Source organism: Coccomyxa subellipsoidea (genome assembly GCF_000258705.1).
Source record: "Coccomyxa subellipsoidea C-169, whole genome shotgun sequence".
Lineage (NCBI taxonomy): Eukaryota > Viridiplantae > Chlorophyta > Trebouxiophyceae > Coccomyxaceae > Coccomyxa > Coccomyxa subellipsoidea.
Genome location: NW_005178035.1, coordinates 292,890 through 310,194, shown reverse-complemented (window position 1 = coordinate 310,194; position 17,305 = coordinate 292,890). Strand labels below are relative to the sequence as shown.

Genomic DNA, 17,305 nt, shown 5'->3' with positions numbered 1-17,305 from the left:
GCAGTAATCTTAGGGTGTGCTAGACAGGTTCTGGTTTGCAAAGAAAATTCCACAGCACCTTGTGAGCGCATCCAAAACTCAAAATGGTCAATTCAACTTCTTATCAGCCCCAGAGAGACCCCAACTGCTGCCAGAAGCCGGCAACACCAGTTGCAAGAGAACCAATGGTTGACAAATCCGCCACGATAGAGCCGGTGCCAGAAAGGGTTGATGACACAGAAGGCCCTGATGCCAGCTGGATGCCTGCCTGGAAGCTGCTTGCCAGGTCCTGCATGGTCGGAGGTACCAGGGCGTTCCCCTGCCACTGCTTCAGGTCCTTTGTGACCGCTGCTGTCACGTTGCTCACCTGCAGAAAACAGCGGCGAAGCACGTGGTCATGGCAGCTGAATTTCTTTGTGACTTAATTTTCACAAGAAACCACACTGCTTCGTCCAAAAGATGAGCATGGTTGACCTCCAATGGTTCTTTTAGTGGCGTCCTGAAGCCAATGTGGCTCTTAACAAATAAACAGGGCATTTTCGTGGCGCATAGACTACCTGAGGCTGTCTAATTTGAAGCCACCGATTGGCTTCTGAAAATTGAGTCACCAGCGCAGGAAGCCACATTTCATCCCTTTTCAGCAGAGACACACCCAAAACCACCGGTTTCAGAAGATATTTTGTGAGAATTTTTGTGAGAATTTAGCTTGTAGCCCCTATTGTGTCTTCAAAAGTTTCAATCTAGCATACCTGTATATACAGGCTACATAGCCACATTGGCTGCCACCCAAAATCCTTATAAGACACACTGGTGACGTCCCATCCGGCAATCTGGATCATCCACTCTGTACTGCGGCTTTTAGATATCCGTCGGGAAATTCCCAAGCTACCTGGGACCTTGTAGCCTTACTTGGAATTAACTGCTAATTGACAGACTAAGAAAAAGCCAGCCCTGATATCTATAGATTTGATTACACTTTCCTAGATGTCACTAGAGTTCCCCTAGCGGAAAATATGGCTCGATCTAACCGCTCTCAAATGCTCAGCAGCAGAGCATGCATGCGGACTCTGATGCATTTGTGTTCAAATCTGGCATGTACTATTCAATGGAGTAAAAACACCATACCACGTTGGATACGAGCTCCTTCACGTCTTTCAAAATGGGTGTGCCGCCATATGTGGCGCTGCCATCTGGGCCGAAGAGTGTGGTCTCCAGCTTGCACTCCTTCCCGTCCCACTCCGCTGCAGCGGTGTATTTCCAATTGCAGCTGGCTGCAGGCACAGGTGCCAACAACATGTTTCAAAACGTGCTGTCAACACAACACAGACAACACGGTGCGTTTGCAGTGCATGTGCAAGTCTAGGATGGCACAAACTACAGGCATGCGCGCAGACTATTTTGAAGTACATCTTCCTCTCGAAACTACTCATACATGCATGTGCAAGGTCACCTCAGAAATGGCTGGAGGGTCTTTTGTAAGGCAAATGGCACAAGCAGACTGCGCACCGGGTATTCTGGTGAGTTGGAGGTAGGCAGGCATGCATGTGAGGATGCTGCCAGACTTGTCTGTCAGTGTGTCCTTGCTGTCATCAACTGCACAAGTCCATGGCACGAGCTCCAACGCTAAGATTTCTCCCACACAGGCTGCAGGCTCCTGCAAATCAACAGGCCATACATTCAAAAACTTAATCACAGAGCAGCAGAAAGATTATAAGCACCGATGCATGTTTGGTCTCTGTCTCTATTCCTCACTTTTGATTGTGCATTCGATTCACTTCTCAGATTTTGACCCCCCACAAAGCTTCCTTAGACATGCAACTAATTTTGCACGCAAGGAATAATAGGATTTGCAGTAATGTAAGAGATGCACTGAGCAGTGCTCGGCAGGATTTCAGAGAAATGTAAAGAAATCTATAGATATCAGGGCTGGCTTTTGCTTAATCTGTCAGTTAGCACTTAATTCCAAGTAAGGCTACAAGGTCCCAGGCAGCTTGGGAGTTTCCCGACGGATATCTTAATGCCGCAGTACAGAGTGGATGATCCCTGGAGCGTTTACGCACGTCAGAAGAGGGTGTAAAAGAGGAAGCTGTGCAGAAGGCCGACAGAATGTCCTCCACCTCGGCTTCAGCCTGCAGCCACCACCAAGACTAAGCATACCTTAATCATCATCACCTAAGCGTGTTGCAGAAGACACCAATTTGGCGCCCTCAGCCACATGCATGATGGAACACAGATGAGTGCTTCCATCCGAGTCATGTGTACAGTTCATCAAGTTCTCTAAGCACGCATGAGAAGGACGAAGGCGCATGAATGTCAATATGACTTTTGCAGGCTATAAATTGATATGTGAAGAGGCATATCGTTGGAGGTGCGAGAAAGTATGACTGTGTGGGTTCTGGAATTTCTGTGATCAGGCGTGAAGGCGGCGCACGTCTGACAGCGTGGCGGGTACCGAGGCGTTCTGCAGCTTGTCCACAAACTTCGTGAGCGGTGTGGAGATCCCAAAGCTCAGCTGCTTCTCTGCAGTTCCACAAGCGCCCGGTTAGTCCAGTTGCAAAACACACACCTTGCTTACATAAATGCTCAGAATGCCCCTCTGCCCCATGCCAAGGAGCACTACAGGGCTGGACCACATGGGGTGCCAAAAGTGTTCAAAATGAACTTTAAGTGCCAACTCCGCGAATCTTATTATTATTAATATTATTACACGCCTATCGAAGCCACAGTTGGCTTAGGTGCATCGCAGCAGCGTCTCAGCCTTCCAGCTAGGCCTATCTTGGCACCTTTTCCAACCATGTCAGGGCCAGCCCAAGACTATCCAAGCCTTTCCTAACGAATCTCATAATAATAGTTGAATGCACTCTCAGGCACGTCTCATTTTTATTCCCACAATTTAATTAGGGGAACGATCGCACCAAGCTGCGCCAAGGGGTCGGGAATGCTTTGTGCCAGGTTGGACGCATCTGTCAGAATGATGTTAAGCAGACCACTGAGGTCCTGGGACAGTACGTTGTTCTGCAACACCAACTTCTTTTATATACATTTTTTTATTTCTATTAGGGTTTAGGGTTCTGTTCATTGGGATCATGGGCCCAACTGACTTGTGGCTTGCGCTCCCAATACACGACAAGGCATGATATTAGAAATCTTTTTGATACTGGGTATTCCTGAAAAGATAAGGGTAGAGAACATTGTAGCAGTGAGAGGGTGCTTTCAATTATTAGGGCATGCGGATGTACATGAAGCAGTAAGCCAAGCCACAATGAGCAATGCAACTTCCCTGCCCTGAAAATGCATATCGTCACTGTTCTACAGGTATTCTTGTGAGAAAATTCAGTGGCCATGCGCAGCATCAAGGGAGCACGGTCACAGGCAGATACGGACTTCAATCTATCTCTGTGTTGGCAGGAAACGCGCCTGGGAAAGAAGTGCATCGAGCGGCTGAGATCCAAGGACGAGACCGATGGTCTCATTAACTTGCGGCAGGCCTATGCTCACGCTGGAGTTCACCTGCAACAACAAATTCTTCACAAACAGATGCCCTCGGGGAGCTTCGGGTGCATGCATGCGGTCTTTGAATCAGTGCCCTGAACATTGGAGCAACAAGCATGGCACCCTTTGGATGCACGAGCTTCTTCAGGCATACTGACTTGAAGTAATTTTCTGTATAGTGTTGAGGGTCAGGAGTGCGTTTCTCAGTGGATTATTCACCTGCACCGCTGTCTCATTCACGAGCGCCTGCATCTCTTGGAACGCCTGTTGTGTGATGTTCAGAGCTCGGCTGAAGTCTCCCTGCGCAAGGGCCTGCCCAGTGCTGCCCAGCGCAACCTGTATTTCCATAGCACATGTGGTTTTAAGGGATGAAAACGGTGTTGTAGTAAGAATTCCTGTGTTGCTTTCTGGCCTGCTTGGGTTGGCGGGTCACTCAAAGTGTTTTTGTTTCTGTTTTTGTTGGCACTGCGCAACAAATCGGGCGCGGGCATCTATGGAAAGTATTTAGAGCTCATTGATGTGCGGTTGGTTACGGCTTGCTGGGGGTGGTATAGATAGTGAGCACCGTGCCCACAGTCGATTGGGTCTTGCTTTTACGTGGCGTGTTCATCAAGGGGTAGGATGTGTGGCAGCCATCGCCTGCAGCTTCTGTACGGGCGTATCTTGCCTCTGGCAGGAACGGTAATGGTGTGACAAGAGGAAAAATAAGCGAGTCACCTGTGTGTCTTGGGCAGCTTGCCTCACCGCCGTCTGGACAAACTCCAAAGTGGTTGGGAGGTTGAAGGCCTGCCCAATGTTGGCCAAGCCCTGCTGCACCTGTCAGCAGGCAGCACATTTGTTATTAAATTTATTATTATTAAACGCTTTGCCTGCCAAAAGGCAAGGTGCGTTCTGCAGACAAGCTGCAGTTAAAGGCTCCTACAATCCTAACTCATATTGGACTCGGAGATCCAAGCAAGACCCAATCAACCGTGGGCAAGGTGCTCAGTATTTGTATCGACCCCCGCCAGCCGGGGCAAATTTGTGAGCTCTGCATTTTCTATTCTTTCCTATTCCACAAAAATCTGCTGTCCATGCAGAATGCCAAGCATGCCAGCAAGACAACGTCTTCCTTTCGTGACCAGATCCCGGCTATCTAGCTGCGTTGGCGAATTACGCTGTCACAGTGTTGCTGAAGGGTCAATTTTTTATTGACTGCTGTTATTTTTCATATTTGGGCTTCAGATGAATGTGTGGCACCTACTGCCCTCGCAAAGATTAGATCTCTACAACCCCCAAAATTGCCATGCTGCAGGCCTTGGTGACGAGTATTCCTTGATCCTTGATCCTTTCAAGGTCCAAGTGTTCCATCTGTTACCTCTTGAGTGCAGCATGTCTCTTTGGAGCCCCATTTCCACACGTCAGCCAGCCATGCCTCTATAACCAGTCACAAATTTCACCGACCCATCAAGCACCCTGAATTAACAGTTTCTGTGATTGAGTTTGTCACCTGTGGAAGAGCAAGGGCCAGGCCGGGGGCGGAGGCCGGAAAGCCGATGGCGGACACCGGAGCCAGAGCCTGCATCGATGGCAAAGGCACCTGGGCAGGAAGCACTGGAAGCTGCTCCGCCTGCTGTGCGGCTGTCACTGCATTGTTTGGTATGCTGCCAAGATTGGAGGATGCTCCTGCAGGCGCACAGCAACATTCGTTTCTCAGGTCTATCTTGCTCGGATGTGTGTGTTGTTTCCATTTTTCTGTGCAGTTGCTGCCTGAGCTGTAAGGATCGTGTATCTCCCGCATCCAGCCACATGAATTGTCCTGTCTAGCACTCAACCGGGCGCAGACAGATAGCAACCTGCCACGCAGCTGCTTTGTTGCAACAAGCATTGAAGCCTAGCAAGAATGCAAGTGAAGCAGAATAAAAATGTACCCGTGACCGGCAGAGGCGGCAGCGCCGGCAGCCGCGCCGCCTGTTGTGCGGCCGTCAGTGCGGCTGTCACTGCGCCGTTCAGTACGCCGCCGGGACCGGTGGCGACTCCTGCAGACAAGACTCATCTTCTCGGGTCGTTTCTTCTGCATGCATGCACGGACTAGGCGCACGTACGGAACAGGAGCACACGCTGGCAATAATTTTCCCAAGAGAGAAAGTGTACTCTTTCAGTTCTGTGCGCTGATGCTGCCTGGGCTTTAAAATTTGTGTTTTTACATTATTTTGTCACCTCCGCTGCCCTATTCAGCACTCAAAACGGTGCAGACAGATGGCCACTAGATGCAGTTGTTATATTGCAAAATGCATCATAATCTGGCACGCCTGCAGCCTTTATATTCAGACAGAACCACGCACCCGCTACCGGCAGAGGCGGCAGGCCCGGCAGCTGATTCAGCACCGCCTGAACCGCTCTGTTCGCCGAAGCCTGGTTTGGCCCAGCCGTCAGCGCAGCAGCCGCTCCATTGGAAGCATCTGCAATCAGCTGCTGCAAGACCCCTGCCTGTGGCAAGTTGCCCACAGCCGGCCCTGGCGTAGCCGCTAGAGGGAAGGCAGGCTGAGGGAGGGAGCTTGAGGGTGCTGCCGAGGTGGGCGCCAGGTCAGCGCCAGCCGGCAGGAGACCCCCCGGTGCAGCGAGCGGTGGCAGCAGGAGCCCTCCGGCCAGAGGGAGGGGCCCCTCCGCCAGAGCGGGCCCCCCTGCGGTGGCCACCGTGATGCTCGGCAGTGGCGCCAGTCCCACCGTCACCAAGAGGGGTTCCCCCGAGGTGGGGGACTCGGCGGTGGCCACCGGAAAGCCCGGCAGAGGCGGCAAACCCCCCTGCGGCGCCGACTGGGGGGCGCCCGTCATGCCTGAGATGAGCTGCGCTACCAGCCCCTCGATATTCTGCCCTCCAGTGGCCTGCAGTTTTTCGCAAGTCACAGGCTTGTCACCTTTCCTTTAGCAGCTTGGTCCTCCGAAAATTGTGAACCGTTGTAGCATCCCACATTGAGGGAGCGACACCATTTGTTGCGGAAAAACGCGACGTATCAAAAAAGGGTAACACAAGGCATGGAGTTGCAAACCTGTTGTAGTCGGCGGCCGCTGTTGCCACTGGTGCCCCCGGGGAGGTTGGCAGCAAAGTTCAGCGCTTGCTGTGCCGGCAGCCCATTCGCGATGTTTCCCAGGTACGTACCGATCCTCTGCACACCCAAACAATAAACTCAACCTCCAGTCCTACCAGCAGTGGTAGAAACAGATTGGAGAAAAATTGTGCTAAAAATGTCTTGCCGTTATCCCCTCTTCCACACGAATCCTTGGACATACCGTATGACCGGTAAATTAAGCCCCTAGGCAGACTCGAGAATATTGGATTGTGAAGATTTCACCAGGCATATGTAGTACATATCATTGACTGAGACCACGAGCGCGGGAGCACAGAGTGGCAGCCATGCAGATCCAGCCAGAGCAACAAAATCTGTGTCGCTCTGGCCAGGGCTTGACTTTCTGATCCACAATGTGGGATCAAATCAACAAGGCTTCCCATGAGTGCTATACCGCCAGACAATGTCGCGAGGTTCCAGAGGATCAAAGGAACACCGATTACGCAATATTAGTCATTGGAGATGAGTAATACACTCACCAGGAAGGTCTGCACGACAGGTGCTCCCTGGGAAGTCAGGTTCTGCAGCCGCTCAACGAGGCCGTCCACGATTGGCGAACTGGCCGCTCTGTCGAGTGCGCCTGACACCGCCGGGTTGTTGATCACCGTCGCATTGAATGCCGCTATCAGGGGCAGCGCCGCCGCACTCAGCTGCTTCACCTGTGCGAGAAGATGTCACTGAAATTATCAGATTGTGTCTGACCCCTGACCCAACCAAAACCAGATCCATCCGTTGTCAGATCGCAACAAACTTTGCATGTTCACCCTTTTCTGCATTGTCATCAATCATACGTACTACTGAGCCGAGGACCACTGAGTAACACGCTTGGCCAGCTACTGGATGTCAGACTGGTACCGTAGCCGTGCAGTTCAGCATTGTATGAAACAGTTTTACGGTAGACATGGTGTGCAAGAAACCAGCCAAGGGTACCTAAATGAAAAAAAACTAACGGCCTGTGGTTGAGGATACCAATATGGTATGAGTGAAGCCAGACTTGCACGGTAGTGTCATCTGCAAGAATGAGTGAAGCAGATTGTCAAGGAAGAGTTGGGGGCGCACCAGGGGTGAGTCATTATTGAAGACGTTGCTGATTGCACCGCTGAAGGCGGGGGTGCGGCTGATGTATGTCAGGACCGGCTCCAGAGCGGGGGCCAGTACAGCTGCTAGGCGCTGATCGAGCGGGTCGTTCATGACAATGCTCTGCAGGCCCGCTGCATGGCACACAACGCATGAGCTTGTTATGGAAGTCCGCTTCTAGATCATCCTGCTGCAGTTGCTGAAAAAGAAATGATCATGTTCTAAAATCCCTGCTGCACCCGGGAGAAACTGCTCTTGGTACAGATTCAGCACTGTGCTTGATGCATTGGCTGCTCTGAAGCAAGTTATGACCGGACTGCCTGGATCCCTAGGAAGGGTGTAAAGAATGAAAAGCAGCACACTGCAAAATAACACCAATATCACAGATTATGACAACATAATAGCAGCACATGCAAAAGAACCGCAATATCACAGGAATGTGAATAAAGTAAGCACATGCAAAAGAGCAGCAGTATCATGGGAGTGTGATGTTTCTATGAATAGGCGCACCGAGCGCTGCGTTGTTTTCTGGGGTGGGCAGCTTTGGGTTGGGGGTCTGGCTGGGCAGGAACTGCGCCACCTGCGACAGCTCAGCAACCTGGCTCTGTAGGCTGGGAACCTGCGTGGCAGCTACCACTTTCACTCCTTTTGCGTTGCGGGACATATGCATGCATGGGAAAAGCCTTTTACCGTGCAGGCACTTGTCATTTGACAAGTGCCATGCACCCGTCCAAAAGCTGTCCCGTCTGCAAGCTGTGAAGGCTGGTTGATGCACAGCTGGTGACTGCCCCTCGGTAGCCTTTTCTTCTAACAACACTTTTGCTTCACTGTGCTCAGAACAGAGCAGCCAATCCTGGAAAACATGGCAGACCTCCAAACAGATCTTTCCAGGCCAGGAGATGAAATGGGCAATCGTGTGTTGTATGTGCCTGTTCTGGCAGGAGCAGCCGTGTGTGAGAGCCCCTTGTTGCTACACATTGCAGGCAAGTGCATGCAGTGTAAAGCTTGTCCCTTGGCTTGCGAGTGCTCCTTCATCATGCAGCAGAAGAGCTCCTCTATCCTTGTATGATGAACAAGAAGTCAGAATGTTTTGATGCATGCCAGCGATCTTACTAACCTGCAGGAGGTGGCGGCGGCCGGTGCCGGTGATGTCACGGGTGACGTCACCAAAGACACTGTCAGCGGCCTGCAGCGCCTGGTTCGCATCGGAGCCCCCCGCCAGCGCGCCAAGATATGTGCCCACCCTCTGCAGCACAAAGGAAAGAGTCAGGGACTGCATCTGCATGCATGCGAGAGAAGAATGCGTTATCTGCTGTGCATCAATGAGCTTTGTATACCCCAAGATCGCATCCTGATGACTCATTGGCAGTCGTGTTTAGTTGTGTATAATCATCTGAGCCGGCAGCTTTCCGCAGCAGGCCTCTTGCCTCTTAGCAACATGGAAATAAGGGTTCGGAATCTATATTTTCAAAACCCTTTACTTCAAGTGGTGACTAATCAAATAAAAGTTGTGGAATTTGTTACCGTTACGGTGCGCAGGAGGGGTGCCAGGGTGGCGGTCATGTTGCCAGCGTTGCCGAGGAAGTCGCTGACAAAGGGAGAGTCGGTTATTGCCTGCAGGGCATCACATCAGATTTCAAGTTCCAAGGTACAATATCCAGTATTCTAATCGAGATCTAGCAAACCGCTGGTTACACGCACCTAGCCTTTCTAGGCCGGAAAGCTTGTAATGGTAAAGGTAGTAACGCAATCCATCACTGGCAATGTCATCATAAGGAGTAGCATGTTGGCTGAATGCAAGTGGTGATAGGGCTTAGTCGTGATCACCTGAAGGGCGGCGATGGCGCCCTGCTGACTCAGCACGCGGTCTTCAAATCCCTGAATGATCGGCGTCGCTGCACTGGTTAGTGTCTGCACCTGCGCAGTGAACAGACACAAGGGAATCGTTCAAACATGCAGCAATACAGATGTGTCGGCTGCACGAAAAGCAGGGCTGCATAAACTGTTTGTTGGACAAGAAAACGGCCGAACCAAGACCCACTGACCATACTGCAATAATACAATGCCAATCATCCAGAAAATGACTGATGCGGTAGGACTGGATTGGCGCTTGTCGATTTGCTGTCCCTGACATGCATGTGGGTCCCCTGAAAGCAAGCCTCTTGCCTCAATGTGAGGCAATCTCAATGAGGGTGTATAAGGAAAGCAATGGATTTTTGAATCCTCCAAGGCACTCACAAGGGGCGTGTCCCGGCCGGCAAGGGTGACTAAAGCGTTGCTGAGGGCGGGGGTGCGGCTGATGTATGTCAGCATCGGATCAAGCACCGGAGACAGTGCGGCCGCCAGCGCCTGGTCAAACGGATCCTGCTGCACTATCCTCTCCAGGCCCGCTGTGAAGACAGACACAAATTTTACTCAGGCCCTTCCATTAATTTGCATGCCTTAGTTCTTTCTGAGGCAGGATCACCAAATGTTCCCTGCGCCAATTTGCTCTGCATGCTAGCTGCAGAAGCTTAGGGTGCCCTTAGGATGAATATAAAACAGAAACACACTAATTTACATTACTTGGTAATATCAGTGTGCCTCTTCATGTGTCAAGTTTGGCAAAGCAATTGATTTTGGCTGTCAGGATTAGGCAAGTGTGGCCCCCCGTCTGACAAACATGAATTAACTGGCAATTGAAAAAGGTACATGATTTCATCGGGGATGTGCAGTCCAGGGATTAAAATTGATTTGGTGGTTTCCTTACCCAGGGCGGCATTGTTCTGAGGGGTTGGCAGGTTTGGGTTGGGCGTCTGACTGGGCAGCATGGCCGACACAGGGTTCGCCTGCAAGCACACGGCTACCTCAGCCTCTGTTGCACGCGTACATCTGCACGTAACAAGTGCTTTGCTGGAAAGGACTTGAAGCGGAAAGTCAAACAATGGCTATATATCATGCCTACTGATAGCAACGGGCAATGGCAAACACGCTGAAAAAATGGCCTGCTGACATGGTCAAAGTAAGCTTGCTTGCCTGCAGACCAGGAGAGGTTTTGCCAGCATACCGGCTGCTGGGTCAATCATGAGACTGATAAGCAAGTCATGTAGATAAGACAAGGACCTGAAGGAGGTGACGCCTGCCAGACAAGCCTTCCAGGGTGGCAATTGCAGAGTTGGCAATGTACGTGGCCTCGTCGGTGCTCTTGCCATTCGCAACTGCTCCCAGATATGTCAATCCCCTCTACACCACAGCCCATTATTGTCAAATGATTCCATCGGCTTTTCTCCCTTGGTGAGCTCCCAAGGAGACATTCCCATCCCTCTGAATATTATTTGACTTTGCACAGGAGTATGAGTGAGACAGCCAGAAGTCACTTGGAAACATGATGCATTTAATTGCAGGTGGAGGAACCGAGGAGCTTTGCAAGCACCAAATCAAAAAAAATTCCGCTCATTCATACAAATCAGCCGTGACAAATTTGTGGAATGTAAATATTGACTACCCGGAAATGTGAAACAACAAGTCACCCGACTATGACAACATATGACTAATTTGGCTGACTAGCGCTGACTCACCAGCGCGACAATTTCCACAGGCGCGATGACTCGTGTCACGCGTTTGATTGCGCCGAGGAGCTCAATCACATTGGGATCATCAGCAATCATCTGAATGCCGGCCGCTGTGAGCGGGTTGCCCAGCAGAAAGGAGGAGATTGCCTCAACGATGGGCGTCCCCACAGTGTCGAGGAACTGTCCCTGCAATCACCACAAAACAGAGTAAGCCTCTTTGAGGTTGACACTGATACACGTTGAGAAACACCAATCTGACATGCCCTTACAAGAGGGGCGAGTCGAAATATAGGAATAGATGGGCTTTTATAATTCATGGAAACTAGAGTTTAGTCCCAGAATTTAAGCGACTTTGCATGATGAGGCAATGGGGCCAAAGTGACGACGTGAGGCACTTCCGGGCATCCAGAGCTTGCTAATGCAAATTGAGGAGTACTTAAAGTACTGGGACATTTTTGGTGGCATGGATATCCGACAAATGGGTTGAATGTGGAATACTAAATTAAAGAAAACTGATAGACAACAAAATTTTCAAACATTTAGAGCAGGGGCAAGCCGTGAACAGGAAGCTCACCAGGGGGGTGTTTATGCCGATGAGGGGTTTGAGTATCTGGGCGGTGGCGGGCGTCCGGTAGAGGTACGCTATGAACGGATCGACCACCGGTGACAGCGCATCGCGGATCATGATGTCCACTGGATCCCTCTCAATTGCTGACTCAGCCGCCGCTGCATGCACAAAAGGGTCATTGCTTTTCAGAGTGGCTTCTATAATGTAGCCTATGCCAAAAACAGGGGCCCCAAAGCATACTTGCAGGGCGTCTGCAGCCACATCTGAGGGCCGTGCATTATGTCGTACTCTATTACTTAACTACTGGGTACTCTGTATGGCATGTTCCATCTGTATGGTGCCTCGTGACTGTCATCACACGCTTTCCCTGCCAAAAGGCGAGGTGCGTCCTGCAGACAAGCTGCAGCATAATGGCTGCCACAATCCTACCCCTTGATGGACTCGCCAGATCCAAGCAAGACTCAATCAACCGTGGGCACGGTGCTCAGTATTTGTACCGCCCCCCGCCAGCCGGGGCACAGATTGCCTCAACCCTTGTGACTGTAAATCCGTGAAACTTTGAAGGGCGTTATTGTCTAGGCAAGGACGTAAGCTAGTTCAATAAAAATAGAGCATGAAGAACAGGGGAATCATTGTCTGAGGCCATGCATGGAAGTAGGAAGGGGAGCTTGCCTACAAAGGGGCTGTTGTCTTTTGTGGGCAGCTCGCCATCATTTTCGTCTGACGGCAGGAATGCACTAAGCTGCAAACAGCACATCTCACCCCATTACAGCCGGACACAACATAATTGCGTTGTGAATCAAGATTAAAGCTGTCCTTCAAGCTGCAATGTCAGAAGGTCAGCCTCTTTCAGCTTCTTTTACACACCTTGCGTCGTCGCATGGACAACTCCAGTAAGAACCCCAGCACTATTTAGCACTTGATGCCTCATATTCCCCTTTCTAGAAAGAGGGGTTTTATGGGGGGATTAAGGGTTGATAAGGGGTGTTCATACCTGCAGCAGGTGGCGCCTGCCGGAGGTAGCGCCTGCAGACAGGCCTTGAACATTGGTCACCGCTGAGTCAGCGATCTGCGCTGCCTCGCTGACACTCTTGCCTTCTGCCAGCGCGCCCAGATTTGTCTGGGTCCTCTGCAAAACGCCCAAACACAAATTTGAATTACATTTAGATCCTTACAGCACAGGACACTCTGATGCACAGCGAGCAAACCTCCCATATTTGTGCAGCAGCTTGCAGCTTGTGCTTGCCGTGAAGTACCAAATGAGAAGCGCCAGGTGCCTTCCAAAAGGCCAAATGAAGAAGATAGAACAGAGAGCACAAATGCAGCAGAAAGCATGTGTCTGCCTTGTGATGGGTCTTGAGGCACCAAGGCTAGTGCGTTGCCAGGATGCCTCAGACAGAGCATTATGACACGAAGAGTGTTTCAAGTACTTATCCGGACTCAATGGTCTCCAAAAGTTTAAAAAGTACAAAAAGAATCACTGATGTAGTGCCGCACCAGGAATGCAAGCTCAGCAGAGCCTGCAGTTTCAGCAGCGCTCTTCATGGCAGCAATGACAGCCTGCACGCCCGGGTCAGCGGCGAGGTAATCGATGACAAATGAGGTGACTGGGTTGCCGGTCAGGAAGTCCGAGGTGGCTTGCACCACGGGCACACCCTGCTGGTTGAGAGTTGCTGACTGCAGACACATCACAGTCACCCTTTCAGAACATTGATGCGCATGCATGCATGCATGCTTGCTAATGCGGGCCAGGAAGTTTTGAGACATCCAGCCCGTAGCGTTCTAAACTCTCATAATTTTCTCTGTATCTCCCTATGCTGCCGACCTGAAGTTCTCTCCTCCTTATCCCGATGGACGCTTAACTTGCAATTTGGATTTTAAGTACAGCTCTCATGGCTGCTGCATGGTGCAATGAAATCTCCGTGTTGCAATCAAGCCAGGATTAGGCATGCAGGTATCACCGTCTCGAGCAAGCAAGAAGGCAGCCACTACAGTGCCCTCAGATGTTGAAGCAGCATGCAAAACATTGCAATGTTCATCTGCAAGTAAGAAAAGGAAACACGTAAAAAGTCTCACCAGGGGGCTGTTGACACCGATGATGGGCTTAAGTGCATCGGCGATGGCTGGAGTGCGGTAGAGGTAGGAGATAATGGGGTCCAGAAGTGGCGAGAAGGCATCTCGGTACATGTTGTCAACTGCATCCTTTGTAATGGATGCCTCCACCGCCGCTGCAACTTGCAGCGCAAGCTTCAAACTTTGATTTCTTGAAGTGTGAAGATTTGGTTTTGTGCCCGCTAGGCTTCACACAAGCTCAAAATGGCGCCTAGTGTTATGTGGAGTGACAATGCACTGAAAGGACAATGCATTGGCAGTGGAAAGCCAGCTCTGCATGCTGGGAGCAGTGCATTGCTCCTGCTTAGAAGACGAACAGCTGCTGCTGCTGTTGCTCATGACAAGAGCATCTATGCCAGAGTGCTACGAAATCTACATAAAAAAACAGAGTGTCTTTCTTAGAAGGGGCGTGCCTGCATAGGGGCTGTTGCCGGCGTTCGGCAGTTCAGGGTCCGGTGTGGCAGAGGGGAACAGACCGCTGGCCTGCAAGGCAGTTCCACTCCTGTCAGGATTTCCACCTGATTTGGAACATTTCTGCTACCCTTGTCGAACTGCAGAGCTATTCCAAGTTTCACATGAGACTGGACCAGAAGCACGGAGGCATGCATACCCATCAGATGCCGCAATGACAGCTGCACACTTCATGACCACAAATGCATGATCAACGCAATAATAATTAGCCAGCAAGATCATGACAGAGCTGGGGCACAAATCTAACAGGAGCTAATTCACCTGGCTGATCTTTCGGCCGCTGCGGCGCGAAGCCGGGTAAGCCGTGGGGATGTCAGGGGTCTGGTTGTCCGCTGCCACTGGAGCAGCCGGGCTGTCATTGGCCGGCTCTGCTGCCTGATCAGGCGAGGGTGACGTCACCGCTGAGTCACCAGACGAGTCACCACCGGTCGGGGTCGCCGCAGGAGTGGATGATGTCGTCGCGGCAGGGGTTGGCGCCGGGGTTGTGGCCGGGGTAAGGGGCGGGAGCATAGGCAAGGGGTTTGGTAGGGTTGGCACAGGGGTCGTTGATATAACTGGAGTGTTGACGGCGGCCGGTACAGTCAGCACCGGCGTGGCGGCAGGGGTGGATGAGGGGGTGGGCAGGGGGTTTAAGATTGGTGGAAGGGTGATTACAGGGGTGGCGGGGGGGATAAGACCCTCGCTTAGGCCCTGGTTGCTGTTCACTGCGTTGTCGGCCTGGACTGCGGCCTCCGCCGCAGGTACGCCCCCTGCCGTCAGCCCCAGATATGTCTGGTACCTCTGCATGCACACATGGCACCACCTTGCTCAGAACTCGGACATTCAAAATGAAGTGTCAAAGTCTGCTGTTTGTTGTCGCCAATGCAGCTGAGTCCGCACACCGCGTGACACACTGCACCGCATGTTTCCTTGAACATTTTATTGCAAGACGCCCTACTTGTTGAGAAATGCAGAAACCTCACAGCTGTCTCCATACAGGTGATATCAAGAGTTGTATTCAAGCCTGCTGGCATGCACACCCTGAGACCATTCTTCGGTGCACAGAGGCGCAGAGGAACAGTAGCCATAGAAAGAGCTATCATCCGTGTAATGAGCCATGCTGTCATTGACAAATGAGATTTGCACTCTGGACTCATCGATAATGCTGCTGTCACAGTGGAAAAAAACAGCACAAGAAAAAACGAGAGCACACACCAGGAGCGCCCGTTCAAATGGCCCCAAGATCTGAGAGGCACCAGCTTGAGCGCTGTTGATGGCCAGGAAGGCAGGGGAAGTGGCGATTGCCTCCACGAGTGCCAGGTTGGCTGGGGTGTCCACAATCAGGCCAAAGATGTTGTCTATCACCGGCGCTCCCACATTGTCCAGAAGGCCCAGCTGCGTCACAAATGCACTTGTTCTCAGCTCATGCCAACCTTCTTGTCTATCGTGTGCCTGAGACTTGCGGATTTGGACCGGCTGTAGACAGTCTGTCTTCTGGCTCCTATCAAGACATGTGCTACCATTGCTACTGTGGTTTTGGAAATTTCCTTCCTCCGCAAGTTGCTTGCATGTGCGGCATTCGCAACGACAGATGGGAACCTGGTCCTGAGCTGTCATTTCACACAATCCCCGCCCGCCAATTGAAGTGCAGGAGACCTCTTCGAGGTAAACAAGAGGTCTTCAGCAAAAGGCAGGGCTCGTACCAAAGGCGTTCCCTGGCCAATGAAGGCCGTGAGCAGGTTTGCGGTGGCCGGGGTGCCCGCGAAAGCCGCCAGAAGGGGGTCGGCCGCGGGAGAAAGCGCCGCTCGCAGCAGAACATCCACCGAGTCCCGCCGCGTCTGGGTCTCAAGCGCGTCTGCATGCATGAGCGCAGACCTCGGCACATGCAACAAATGACCAACGCATTCATTGGCATAAAAGGACAGGACGTCGCATCTGGGCTGATTGAATGCTGTGTCTGGCTCATCCCATCAGAGATTCAGTGTCAAGCGTGATAGCCAAGCATCATGCTTGCATATGACATTGACACATGCTTGTCACTTTTGCTAAGTCAATAAGGTGTTCTTGCCACGTTGTTCTGCCAACAAATTTGGAGTGTACTCGAGCCGTTGCAAATCATATGCACATGGCAAGAGCAGGTAAAAGCCTCAGATTGTCGATGCAGCCCAGCAGATTCCCATGTGTTTTCGAAAAGATTGCGAGTGAACCGGAAAAATGCTGCGCTGCTTGCAAAGATGTGAGCGTATTATTCATTGAGCTGCTCACCGACAAAGGCGCTGTTGCCTGCTACCGGCAAGCGAGGGTCCGGTGTTGCGCTGGGCAGAAAGTACTGGTTTGGATTGGAAGGGGGCGTCTGAGTCGTAGTTGGGGCCTGTGGCATATTATACATTCTTAAAGGCGACTTCTTGCAGCAGCCGTGTTTCTACCAAATTCACTGGAAGGCATGGCAGCTCCAGGGATCCCTTTGCTCAATTGGCACTGTCTGAGGGAAGAGAACTAGCTGCACCTGCAGCAGGACGCGCTGGGAGGTCGCAAGTGCGCTCCCATCATCTAGGCTGTTTCCTTCAGCGTCTGTGCCTGCAAATAACCCGTCTGGTAAGGTTTTGGCTTTGGAGGGATGGCAGCGAAAGAGTCCTAGACCTCGCTGCTGACCCAATATCGCTTGGAACGAGTGTGATCATCCGCAGAGAGATATCTGGCCCCCGGTAACAGTAGACAGTAGTGGATTTACATGGTCACTCCGATGTTTCACTGGAAACGACGAAAACGGACGGCATCTGCGGCAGCTGGCTTTGGCTATAGACAGCCAAACCAATTATGACTACCTTCTTCAACTATTCTAAACGAATGTATCTTCACGGCTGTCACCTGTTGAATGAGCCTTGTCTGCGGCTTGAACTGCCAGCGTGCACACCAACAAGACCAATGCGCAGAACAGCGGCCTCCACCGCGTTCCCATAGCTCTTCGG

General features: G+C 51.5%; 1 protein-coding gene across 1 annotated transcript; it reads right to left on the bottom strand.

Annotated features, from left to right (window-relative positions):
* Positions 1-103: 103 nt before the first annotated feature.
* Positions 104-17,295, bottom strand: COCSUDRAFT_63386 (hypothetical protein; the record flags this gene model as incomplete). The annotated part of the gene is made up of 35 exons (XM_005647484.1): positions 104-346; positions 1,105-1,250; positions 1,486-1,633; positions 2,040-2,108; positions 2,411-2,499; positions 2,895-2,994; positions 3,691-3,807; positions 4,189-4,287; positions 4,961-5,136; positions 5,382-5,489; positions 5,796-6,336; positions 6,501-6,617; positions 7,058-7,237; positions 7,638-7,789; positions 8,166-8,274; positions 8,773-8,934; positions 9,180-9,269; positions 9,483-9,572; positions 9,894-10,045; positions 10,405-10,483; positions 10,758-10,877; positions 11,213-11,392; positions 11,781-11,932; positions 12,272-12,314; positions 12,451-12,516; positions 12,769-12,903; positions 13,272-13,451; positions 13,851-14,002; positions 14,273-14,369; positions 14,619-15,137; positions 15,552-15,731; positions 16,040-16,191; positions 16,602-16,707; positions 16,843-16,913; positions 17,205-17,295. The coding sequence occupies 35 exons, from the start codon at positions 17,293-17,295 to the stop codon at positions 104-106; spliced, it is 5,211 nt and encodes a 1,736-aa protein (XP_005647541.1).
* Between the last annotated feature and the right edge of the window lie 10 nt (positions 17,296-17,305).